This window comes from Rhinichthys klamathensis, unplaced genomic scaffold (genome assembly GCF_029890125.1).
Source record: "Rhinichthys klamathensis goyatoka isolate OS25496 unplaced genomic scaffold, OSU_Roscu_1.1 h1tg000430l_1, whole genome shotgun sequence".
NCBI lineage: Eukaryota > Metazoa > Chordata > Actinopteri > Cypriniformes > Leuciscidae > Rhinichthys > Rhinichthys klamathensis.
The window spans coordinates 1,083,133-1,096,530 of NW_026606926.1; the positions used below are offsets into that span (position 1 = coordinate 1,083,133).

General features: G+C 38.7%; 1 protein-coding gene across 5 annotated transcripts in view; it reads left to right on the forward strand.

Moving 5' to 3' along the window:
- Positions 1 to 13,106, forward strand: part of chchd3a (coiled-coil-helix-coiled-coil-helix domain containing 3a) — a 69,841-nt gene extending 56,735 nt beyond the window's left edge. For all 5 annotated transcript variants that reach the window (XM_056235737.1, XM_056235738.1, XM_056235739.1 and 2 more), the window contains 2 exons: positions 7,173 to 7,308; positions 12,397 to 13,106. In XM_056235737.1, coding sequence (XP_056091712.1) covers positions 7,173 to 7,308; positions 12,397 to 12,420 — 160 coding nt within the window. In that variant the 3' untranslated portion in view covers positions 12,421 to 13,106. The remainder of the gene's footprint in view (positions 1 to 7,172; positions 7,309 to 12,396) is intronic.
- Positions 13,107 to 13,398: the final 292 nt, after the last annotated feature.

Below are 13,398 nucleotides of genomic sequence, written 5' to 3' on the forward strand. Positions count from 1 at the left end.
CTATTCTGACAAACTTCCATAAAGTCTTGTCATGAATGTGAAATCTTGACCATTAGGCTACTGTAGCTGGAAACATGTAACTGAAGAGCCCTACAATTATAGGACATTTTGGCTCCATATGTCTTAATGTGGCCTATTAGCCCCAATAGTAATGCATGTTGGTAAAGGGGAAGTGAATGAAGGCCAGCCTGTTTCAGGACTAGCCTGCGCTCACAAATCGCATTAGGCTGTCATTATCCCTCTTCCTCAGTGCCAACACAGGGATCATCGTCTCTTTAGAAATGTCAGAAATTGATTTGTGGTGTCCAGTGGGGCAGGATCGGAGTTGGGAGGGGGGAGGTTGCACGGCTAATGCTAAATTGCATTAAGAAATGCATTAAAATAGCATTAGCCTGACATGGTTCTTCGCACAGGCCTGGACTGGGGTGTCATGTGACCAGCGGGGCCACAGTGGATGCTGTGATTGGCTGATTGCATTAGAGAGGTGCATTAGCAGCGCTGTGATTGGATTACGGAGTGGAGGGAAAAGCGTGTGTGAGAGGGCTTTTTTGTATATAATGAAATGTCTTCAAGGTCTGATGTTTCACGAGGAAAGACGCAGCTTTACTGACTGCGAGAATAATGAGGTTTAACTGCATGTGCGTGAGAAAGAAGAAAAGAAACATAAAAGTCTCTGTATTATATGAATGATGGGCCACAGGTGTGTGTGTGTATGTGTGTGAGTGTGTTTAGGTTGTACATTTAGAAACAAGTCTGTGTTGCTTTTCCCAAATGGATATTCCAACCATATCTCCCCTCTAAAGGGAAAACGGGCGATAAGATCCTATCAGGAATTGGGTTGAGTAAAAAGAATTAAGTATATTTTGTCTGAGCCTTTTGATTTCCTGAAAGTTGAAACTGCCCTGGAGATGGAGGTCCAAATCTGCATAATTGATGGAATTAACATGAGTTTGATATGATAATCTTTTTCTTGAAGTTGTAAATGATCGTCTCTTCGACGTCTTCATTCTCTCAGTAGCGGAAAGCTTTGGATGTGCTTGTGGGTTTGACTTCTGGAAAAATCAGTCTGAGGTCAAATGGTCTAATTGCTTTGGGATGTTTGTACATCTGTAAAATAAAATGCCTATTTGATTTAACATGATTTATTTTACCTTGTTTACCTTATTCCGTGAATAACCAAGGGGTGTTGTAATGTTTTTTGCAATGCCTTTACATTTGTATAATAACATCCATTTGATTTACACGATTTACCTGTTCCTTGATCAACACCCTTTGTTGTAGGGTTAGGCCTATCCTTATTGGTGACTTCCTGAGACATGAGCGTCAGCAGCCGTTGATGACCGATTGTGTCTAGCAACATGGCAAGTTGAGAAATGTTCTGTTTATGCAAGTGTGTGGAGTGACTAGATAAACAGCATAAACAATGGAGAAGTTTAAAAAAAATCCTATATATTTCTATGACCATTTATAGGGACAATATAATATGATGCGTCAAAAACATCTGTGATTGTTCACTTTTGATATTATATATTTATATTAAAACATGTTGATCAGAGGATGCTGAAGAATGCGTGCACAAATGCGGGCATTCAATGCTTGTCTGCTCACACACACATATGAAACGGCCCTTCCACACACTTATGCACACACACAGCCTGTTGAGCTACGTGGCCGTGGATGCTGGTTGAATTACAGATAAATGCTTGACTGGAAGAATGGGATGTTGTCTTCAGCCACCTGTCAGAGCTGACCTTTGCCTCATCCCTGTGATGCTGTGTTTAAGCATGCACTCTGTGTGTTTGTCTTGTGTCCCCAGGGTGTTACCGAACTCTGTCACATCGAAGCAGTTTCACAGTGTTGACCTCTCCCTATGTTCTGCTATCTTCTGTTCTCTGAATGGGTTTAAATGTCTCTGCTCACCCAGTTTAGTCGCCCATTAACGTGTCCTGTTAAGGTCAAAGTGCACTTGTTGGAATTAGTGTTCCAATGCACTACACCACATTTTCACATCACTATCAGTCTGCTTTTCATGAATAGTTAAACTAAAGCCATTTCTCAATGTGTGTTCTTAAAGGATTAGTTCACTTTAAAAAAAAAAACGTTTGCTGATCATTTACTCACCCCCATGTCATCCAAGATGTCCATGTCTTTCTTTCTTCAGTCGAAAAGAAATGAAGGTTTTTGATGAAAACATTCCAGGATTTTTCTCCATATAATGGACTTCAATGGGCACCAAACGGTTCAAGGTCCAAATGACCGTTTCAGTGCAGCTTCAAAGGGCTTTAAACGATACCAGACGATGAATAAGGGTCTTATCTAGCGAAAAGATCTGTCATTTCAAAAATAAATAAAAAAAGTTAAAGTTTTATAGGCGCAAATGCTCACCTTGCTCTGTTCTGTGATGCGCGTTCGTGACTCTCCTGTTCGAACTCGTTCATCAAAATGAACGAATCTTTTTTCGAGTCATTTCGTTCATTCAACGAACGAAATGACTCGAAAAAAAGATTCATGTCATCTTGGATGACATGGGGGTAAGTTAATTATCAGCAAAAGTTTTTTAAAAAGTGAACTACTCCTTTAAGTGATCTTGCGTCCTTGTGTTCTCATACTACGTCATCATCAACCGTCGAAGTTCAATTCCAGTGCTCAAGAACACAAGTACAGAGGATGCATGAAAGTACCCGGATGTGTTCTTCATTCATTTTTTTTTCTTTCATTTTTACATTTTCTAAAAATAATTATTCTGATATTATAATAGTTTTTATTCATAAATAAAAAAATCGTAAAATCAATTGTTTTGAATGTTATAAGTGAATTTTTCTATTTCATAATAAATTGTAATTATTATTATTAAATGTTAAATTATAATTTATGTATATCATATACATTGTTTTCCAAAAATTACATTTGATGGCATTATTAAATTATTTATAGAACTTTCAGTGATTGTTAAAAGACAGCAATGGAATCTTAATTGAAAAATAGGAAATGAGCATTGAAGTTCTAATATCAGTTGATATCCAATACAGTACCAATATATCTTGGATCCCTAGCACCTTCATTTGCATAAAGAGGTTATTTCTGAGACTGTGTTGGTATTTCTCCCGTCGTCTTGGAAAAGCCCCACAATACACAGCGAGATCTCAGACTATAATAGTCTGCTCTTTAGAAGAAATAACTCCTCTTAAAAGGCCATGAAGTTTGACTGCCTATTGAAGCACAGCTTGACCTGTCTCAGAGAACACAATTATAGCTATTACAACGAAATATAAGTGAACGGCAGTAGATCAGCCATAATATTTAAGCTAAGTATTCTGTTTTAAAAGAGGTCAGTTGACGGCTGAACAGCAGAGAATATCAATGCGGAGTAAATGGCCTTCTCACTCAACAAGAGGAGCTCCACACACAGTTATGACTGGTGCCGTCACAGGTTATCAAACCCTCATCATCTCGAAAGTGTGTCTCCAGACTGCAGACGGACCACTCTTAGCTCTGTTACATCTTTACCTATAAATCATTCCTGCTACTCCTTCATAGTTGTGTTTCTTGCCTTTCTCACCCTGGTATCTGACCTCTGCTCATCTTCTCCATCGAAAACCCTTCCCCCCACCCCAATTCTCCTCTTTCTTTCCGGCCCGACAGGTAATGGGACGATGCGAGTTCGTTTCGGAGCCCGTGGCGTCTCCCCTTCCCTTTCGCAACTGATGGATCATGTTTTAAAACGACGAAAATGAGTGCTTATCATTTTTCTTCGTAACTGCTTCATTTGTTTTGATTTCTGTCTGCCTGTCACACACGCCGTCAGCTCCTAAATGAACATACATGTGTTTTTTTCAGAAGTGGACGCTTAACCTCTTCACCCCGCTAGACTGCGAGTGCTCATAATGATGACGGATAGTCACATGTCTGTTAAGAGACAGACGTCTCAGTTCATCCGAGCCGACTGTAAAACACTGGACTTAAATACGCAGCGCCGGTGGACCGATATTTCATTAGTCTTGATTTGAGAGAATTAAGACTGCTTGAGAAATGTGTGCTGGTATTTTAACAAGCTGAATGCAGTAGGAAGGGCGTCTTTGTGCCTTTCGTCTGCCGTTTCTCCCTGCGCTACTGTGCCCGAATGTTATTTTGCCTAGTAAATCCCCTACAGACCAGCACACCTATAGGAAGTCCTTCATGTGCTAGTGTAGGTTAAAAGGAAGGTTGCAGAACCATGGGATAATTTGGAGCACAGTCTCTTTCTGTCCTTTCTCCTCTTTTCCCTGTCTTTCATTCAGAAGCTCTCTCTTTCTCGCTCCTCCTGTGATAAAGCATCTCATATCTGTGTGTCTCTCTCAGCCCTCGGTGTCACAGTCGTCCGAGCGCCTGCTCGCTGTGATTTATGACCCACATCTACTTTTTTCTTCCAAAAACCATTTCAGCTGGATGGAGGGATTTACACGCGGACATAAATAAATATATACACGCCTATGATATCATAGAGCTGTCCTGCTTTTTGACGCCCGATCTGTGCATAGTGAGGGAGAGAATGGGAGATAGAAATAGAGATGGTGAAGGTGGCATTCAGCTGTGTTGATGTGTGGATGTTTTACCCATAATGCCATTGGCATTAGGCTTAAACCTCAGATGACGTGTTTGAACGGCAAAGCTCCCCCCCCCCACAAATACAAATATTTTTGTATTTGATCAAAAATACAGTAGAAACAGTAATATTGTGAAGTCTTCAGAAATCATTCTAATATGCTGATTTGGTCCTTATATTTTGGTGAAATATGTCTTATTATCAATGTTGAAAACAGTTGTGCTGCCTGATATTTTTGTGGAAACCATGATATTGTACTTTTTTTCAGCATGATTTGATGAATAGAAATGTCAAAAGAACAACAATTTTTTTTTATATAATTTTTTTGATAACATTATAAATGATAAAATCTTCACTGTCTCATTTGCTAAATGTTTTCCTTTTTTTTTTTATCACACTGACCCCAAACTTATAAACGGTAGTGTATGCTAATATTTAATTTATACTTATATAATTCATAAATATTATACATTTAATTTGAAGGTTTTTAGGCTAATATTGTTCACAACCCTTAAACTATAAAAAGAGGAGTTGGTGACTCTTTGGACTTTCTCAAGTAGAAATGAACCAGAGGAGACTATCATACGTATTTTTATTTTTTTTATAACACGGTGGTATGTCCCAGTACTGCCATACGGTTTTATTTCATACTTATAATTATACTTTTCCATCACCAGTAAAGTACCATAAGCACATAGTAGAGGTATGTTTTTGCCTTTTTTTTTGTCATTTTTGTCTAGAAAGGGGGTGATGTGTGATAGACAGCAGCTGAGTGTATTTGAGTGGACGGATTGAGGAAAGGACAGAGAGATAGAGCAAAAGCGAAGGATAAGAAAAGAGAACGGGTGAATCCCCAGTCCTTCCGGGACCCAAAGAGTTGGGGTGGTGACTGACAGCGGGCGTCCATTCACTCCTTCATTCATCTGCCCTTCAGAGCAGCTAATATGAATGACGGCGCGGATTAAACCGCGTCTGATCTAAAAAGAGCTTCTCCTTGAATAGAGCAGGATAACATCTCCCTCCCGCCCAATCCTTGCTTTGCCTTTTGCTGTCCCAAAGGTCACCCCTGTCAAATGAAGAGTTTTGTGTGTGTGTTCTAATCCTCCGGGGACAGAGGTGATGTTTCGTTTTTGGACACGTTGGGCCTCAGATTTCATGGGAATTGGGTGGTCTTCGTCAATGTGCCTAGTGTGACCCGCTCTATCCTCTGTATCTTCTCCTAAGAACGATATTTGGTTGGAAATGTGCTGTTTTTTTGTGACCTTGAGTGATAGACAAGTTGTTGATAGCAATCTGCAACGTTTTGTAAAATCCAGCGTGACACTCAATGCTGTCTGGGTCAAACTTTGGATATTCTGGGGTGTTTTGGAAATACATTTTGAAAAAGCGCTCTTGAGTTGAGTGCACAGGTTGCTTGCTAAATATCACCATGGTAGTTTCTGCCAAAATATAATTGCAGTTGCATAGAGATATTGTTACTAAATTAAAATGTGGATATCTCTATCATTGAGGGAAAAGGAAATAAAAAAAGACTGACGTTTTCTTACAAGTTTTATGGTTGATTTATTTATATGAATAAATAAACAAGTAACAGTAAGCATATAATAACTGTTTGTTGGAATCCAATTTGGTTAATCTTACTTGTCATGTTTGTGGAAGATACACAACCGGTCAAAAATGTTTGTCATGTTTTTGTATCACGATTTCCACAAAATATTAAGCAGCAAAAAACAGGTTTCAGCATTGCTCAAATGTTTTCCGAGCAGCAGATCAGCATATTAGAATGATTTCTGAAGGATCATGTGACACTAAAGACTGGAGTAATGATGCTGAAAATTCAGCTTTGCATTTAGTTTTATTTTCTCAAAATGTAGATTGATATTGCATTCTAATTTTAGACAATATATCATTTATTTGCCAAAATGTCCATATCAGTGCAGACTGTTGGGCTCAGACACATGGGACAGCTGGAGGGGTTTAGATGCAGGTGTGTTTGTCAGTGAGGGAGAATCTACACATCGGAGACATAAGCTGCACTGAATAATAATGCTTTCTATTGTCTGGACTGGTGGGTGTTTGTGTGGCTTCACTTAGCTTTGCTCAAGAGGTAAAACTGTCACCAGAAGTTAACTAAATCTGACAATTAGGAAGGTCGTCAAAAGTCAAAAATGTTTATTAAGGGTGTGGGTTTATAAATATAAACCCATAGTATAGTGTGTTAATTTAGGTTAAATGTGTGTGGTTCAGGATGTCTATGGCCTCTACAGCTGATGTACGTCTTGAAGCAGCACCTTGTGAGACCTCCTGCACTGGGATTTAACATGCAATTATCCTGCAAACTAATTCTGCACAAATCAATTCTGCTATTGATTAGTGATTGATCTGATGTTTACTTGTGAAAACACTGCAAGAACATCATTTAACAGCTCTTTGTCACTGCTACAGGATCAGTTTATTAAAAATGGAAAATGTAACTATGATGAATGACCACATTCATTTGCTAAATTTGTCTGTCCTCTGACCGTTTCTCTCTCTCTCTCTCTCTCTCTCTCTTTTACCTTTTGGTTCTCTCTGTCTCTCGCTCTCACAGGCGATATGAAATTAGTCCAGTGTGCACTGACCTTCAGGGGCAGATTCTGAAATGCTACAGAGAAAATGCTGGAAAAACTCTGCTGTGCTCCAACATCGCCTCTCAATACCTACAGTGTGTCAACAATGCTAAACAGGTGAATATGTGAGTGTGTGTTTGTGTATGCCTGATATTTTCACCACTGGATGGTCTTAGTTTAGTTGAATCAGATCCAAAATATCCTTAACATGATGTTTGTTCCGTTTTATTTTTGCTAATTTTGTTTTAACCCAAGTTTAAAAACTGTTGAAATGTTACATTTCACCGAATTTTACTATTTTTAACTGTCAAATCGATTAATCGCGATTAATTGCATCTAACATAAATGTTTGTTTCCATCTAACATAAAAAATATATATATACACATAGAATGGTTTTTATTTTTCATAACTTGTTTAATATTTTTTATTTATATGGTAAATGCGTGTACAGTTTGAGATCTTTATTCCAGGGCACATGAGATGTAAAATGTTAATGTTTTAATATAAATGTAAAATAGTTTGTAGAAGAATCACTCATGCAAGTCAAAAACTTTTTGCCACATTTGCCCGTAGTGCTAATGGTGTGAATTGAGACACATTCTAGTGTGTGTGTGTATCTTCTGTTTTGTGCATTCTACCAGTTCCCAGCAACCCCAGCGTAGGAATTAGCATCTACAGCTGCTCTTTAGCCTCCAGCATTAAGATCCAGTGAAACAGCCTTGCCATCCTCTCCAAGCTCTGTAATAACACACTCTCTGCCTGACCCACACCTCCATTTGCAAATCGAAACTTCTGCCTAGCGTTCTCTTCACTTTCTGCTTGGCTACAGGCGCCACTAAGTTCACTCTAAATTGTAGGCTCAGACGAAAGAGTCATTTCCATAATACCAGCTGACAGCTGCTGTTCTTGGTGCAGACCTAAGTGTGTGTTAAATGAAGTAAGTGGGAACGGGGACAAGTCATTTAAATAGCACCGTCCCACAATCCCCCACCGCCGCAACATCCCCGGTCCCGATTCGGCAATGCATGGATGGCAATGGGCAGAATTGGACCGACCCTCTCTGAAAATCTCCTCCGCACACTCCAGCAATTCCATGCAAACACAATTTATATTCAGATGGGTCTTTCCATTAGATTTTTACAACGGCACAGTTTTTGGGTAGCGAGAGCAAAAGACTGTTGCCCTCTTGGGTATTAGTTTAATGCAGCACTGTGAATTCTGCAGCACTTAAGCAATACATCATGTAAATAAAGAGATGTTTTATTCATAGTTGTGTATGCGCCGAATTTACCCTGTAACTTCTTTAGCATCTCTAATGTTTTTGTGTTTGCGTATATGCATGTTCGTGTGCTCAGGCCTGTTCTCAGTATTGTTGTCTGGTAAATTGAATATGGGGTATGAGGTATTTGATGATTTTATTGACTCCGCTATGAGGAACAGAGCTTACCTGTGTAATAAGCATTTATTAGTCACACAGGAACACCAAAAAATAACAGCCAGATAACAAAATAGCTAAACAGCTTATGTGCTGTGTGTGTGTTAGAAAGAGAAATGGAGTCCTATTCCTGTGCAGCCATGAAAAAAGTGTGTGAACTTGGAATTTTGTTTTGTTTTATACCAGACCTGCAGTGAAATGTCTTTTGACAAACCATATTTGTACTGTATATAAGCAAAGTATCAATGTGATTTAAGAGATTTTAATTGAGAAAATGAATGAATTTGTGTCTGTTCGTCGCACAACACTCATAAAGACTTTTTGTTTGCTGTTTTGTTTGCACATATACTACGCAATGGAAATAAGCTGTGTCTTTATATCGGTATAGTCTTTTATCTTTACGTTCAATGCAAACTTCAAACTCATAACTCTGATAAAATATCATTTTTATCCATGGTCCTGTAGATTCAGCAGTGCAGGAAACAGTGCTGTATCATGTCTGTTCTTCTTGAAAACCAGGACAGTTAAATTGGATGTCAAGTATAGTGATCTAAATACCAATGTTTAGCATACAGGTGAAACTCGAAAAATTAGAATATCGTGCACAAGTTAATTTATTTCAGTAATTCCAACTTAAAAGGTGAAACTAATATATTATATAGACTCATTACATGCAAAGTGAGATATTTCAAACCTTTATTTGTTATAATTTTGATGATTGTGGCTTACAGCTATGAGAACCTTTTTCTAATTTTGAATTTGGGGTTTTCATAAGCTGTAAGCCATAATCATCACAATTATAACAAATAAAGGTTTGAAATATCTCACTTTGCATGCAATGAGTCTATATAATATATTAGTTGCACCTTTTAAGTTGAATTACTGAAATAAATTAACTTTTGCACAATATTCAAATTTTTTGAGTTTCACCTGTATGTTATATCATGTTTATTTTAGTAAAGTACATACAAATTGCACATTGAAATGTAGTAATACTGTATCATCATTAGCTGCCTAGCCTGAACAAAATATGCAAGTTGAAGCCATATTTAATGTATTTATCTGTAATATTTTACCTTGCATAGTTTTGTTCATGATTCGTGAGGATGTGGGCATGTCAGGCACCCTTTCCATGTTGGCATCGGTTTAATTCAACTAAATCTTTTACCAATGAACAATTGAATTTGGACCAAAATACCCTTTTACCTGCAGAACTGCCATGTATTGTGTTCTCCTTGAATCCCTGGCTCTTTTTTTTTTTTGTAGATCACAAAGTCTGATTTGTTGGCCAGTCCTTGCTTGTCTGTCTGGATCTGGAAGTCCCTCAGGATCTTATCCTTGTCGTTTTCAGAGAACACGGACATGATAAGCACTGTATATTTGTATAAATAACTCTTATTGAAAGCGTCTAGATAGATTGGCTCTATAATCAGTGGTCACCATAGCTAAAGAGGAATGAATTCCCCTGATACAGCCTGACTAGCAGAGGGTAACGACAGTGATCGGTCATGGCTGTGGCTTTGTGAACGTAATTACTCCATGGTTTATCTTTCCTGGACTGATAATATTTTGGCTGTGAACTTCTCCTTCTTCTATCACTTTGTAAAGCAGTGACTGCGGTACAACCCCGAGCCGATAGTGCCCTGAGTCCAGAGATAAAGCACACGCCCTCTTCCTCTCTAAGCACCATGAATACTACTTTATCAACGGCGATCTCTCATTCGCGCTTTCTTATTCTTAACGCGTGGTCAAACACTTCTCAGCCTCCCTCTCTCTCTCTCTTCTCTCAACTGTCGTCCACTCTTTCAGAAAAAGTACGGAAGAGTTTGAGACCGCAGCATCTGTTTGTGCCAAGACGTATTTTCACTGGCTTAAACTTGTGTCCTTCAGAGGTTTGGGACAAATACCACCACCTGTTTGAGTGTTTTTTCCCTCTACTCTAGAACTTTCCACATATTTTAGCATTATGATCCTGAGCTCACACAATCAGTGAGTGCCAGAGAGATACTTTGAGGTGCCTTAAAGGGATTTATTCTCCCTCATATTGTTGCAAGCCATATGGTTCACAAAAAGAGATGTTTACTCTGGTCTTTTTCATATATTAAAAGTGAATGGTGACCAAGGGCTGTTTTCAATTGTGTTTTTTTTTTTAATAGCTTTAGTTTTAGTTAACAATAATAACACTGATATGTGTATATATGTCCATGACACCAAACCTGCTATGACACTTCTTGACATGCCACATTTTATATATGCAAATTGTAAACATGAATAAGATTTAAGAGATTGTCAATGCAAAATCTTTGATATAACAAAATCGATCATATGACTTCAGAAGACTTGGCATATACAGTAGTCATATGGACTATTTTTATAGTATGTTATGTACTTAAGTACTTTTATGATGCGTCCCCAATATCCCGTTTCACTCGGATACATGTCAGATTACATAAAATGGGTTGCAATTGCAATTAAAGGAGAACTCCGGCGCAAAATGAACCTTTGGTCTAATTACACATTGTTACCTAGTCAACCGTTATCTGAGATTTGTTTTCATGATAATCGAATGTAAATAGTTTTATCTCTAAAAACAGTTTAGCCTATAAAGCTAGTATAACGCTAGTATATTGGGCATAGATCAATGACAAATAAAAATCGCTTGTTAATACCACTAACAAGGCTCAAAATAGCCCCACACTAACACGGTAGCATAATGAGGGTCCCTACCTTCAAACCGAAGCATTGAGAACTTTGTCAGTGTCCAGACAGTTTAATAAGAAGATATTTAATACATACAGTCAACTTCGCGTATACAGACAGGAGCCATCTTTGAAATACAGCCTTTACCAGTCGATCTACGAACGCCGATCCAAGCCTGCTGTTCGCGCTCACCTTATCACAACTTATAGCTCGTTCACATCTCACCAGCGCACTTGGATCGGCGTTCGTAGATCGACTGGTAAAGGCTGTATTTCAAAGATGGCTCCTGCCTGTATACGCGAAGTTGACTGTATGTATTAAATATCTTCTCATTAAACTGTCTGGACACTGACAAAGTTCTCAATGCTTCGGTTTGAAGGTAGGGACCCTCATTATGCTACCGTGTTAGTGTGGGGCTATTTTGAGCCTTGTTAGTGGTATTAACAAGCGATTTTTATTTGTCATTGATCTATGCCCAATATACTAGCGTTATACTAGCTTTATAGGATAAACTGTTTTTAGAGATAAAACTATTTACATTCGATAATCATGAAAACAAATCTCAGATAATGGTTGACTAGGTAACAATGTGTAATTAGACCAAAGGTTCATTTTGCGCCGGAGTTCTCCTTTAATGTGGTTCAAATGAGGACGAATCGGTTTTGTTTTCTCTCTAAACCTCTCCACTATTCCTTCTTCCTTTTTTTTATAGTCATGACGCCCATCTATCTTCTCCACCTCACCTTTTTTTCCCTCCATACTCTCTCCTCTCACTCGAGGGATTCTTATTTCCTGTTATCGGGTGCAGTAGCCTGTGAGAGATGTGTATTGATGGGAAGAAAGAGCCACATGTTTACGTTTGGTTGTGTTGGGGCTTTTTGCTTCCACCGTGGCTTGCCTCGTGGTTCATCTCTCAAGAATATGCACACATGCACTCATATTCACTCCCTTTTTCTCCTCTAACTCTCTTTTTCTCTTTGCGTATTTGCATGCAGATGCCTTGGAAACGTGCCACTGCATCTACCGCTTTTTTTCCTAACAAGAATTCCGTCTTTTTATCTTTGTCTAGGACAAGTTGAGGACTGGAGGTTAAGTCTCTGTGCAGGAAGAGAGGAAGACCTGTTTGTATCTGTGATCCCACCGTTTATCGACTGTTGCCAAGGAAAGAAACCACCCGGAGACACACCTGAGCAGAGCTGAACCAGAATCGGCAGTGAATTGAGAGATAGATAGACACCCTTAAACCTTCCTTCCTTTCCTGTACCTTTCCCCTCATCACTTTTACCTTCCTCCCACCTTCCTGTTATTTCTCTTTAATCCAGTAAGGAGAAATCACATTCTGAAAGGGACAGAATCAGTAAGCAGCGCCGATCGTAGGTGGAACTCAAACGTTCTGAGCACCTGAACCAAACACGTTTTTGGTTCAAAAAGGAAAGCATTCATTGAAAAGAACCGAACTAGACACCAAATATTGGCCTCACTAGGCCAGTCTAGACCCGACCGCAACAAAATCGCAGAACTCTGAAATCGGAGTTGGTTCTAGATTTGGTCCGTCTGGCCGGTTAGCGTTTATTTATTCAGCCGCCATACCTGTGATCCACCTTTCTAATCCACCACAATCCTCCATCACACTCCCCATTGCACTAGTCACATCTTCCAGCTGTTCACTGTGTTTTTGCGTGTGATGTTCATTATCTATTTTTTTGTCTTGTCGTTCACACGAGGGTCAGGTCGAGCCCCTGATCTGCTTTAAAAAGAATAAACAAATCAAACCCTAAACCACTTCTGACTGCGTCCTATTATTGTCTTAATAGGAGGGCATGATAAAACAAATGTATCAAATAAATTTCATGCACTGATTAAACAAATTAAACCTCTTCTCAATCAAATTTGAGGTTTTAACTTTTCAATCATGACTTGTTTACGCATTTTGTTTGAGCTTTTTTTTATTTACTGTTTTTCTGTTTTCTAACACATGCATCAGATCAGTCTTTGGCGGTTACATCGTCTTGCTATTTTTCAGTTCCTGTGTCATAAATGCAGCATTTAAAAAAAAAAAATTGATTCATTT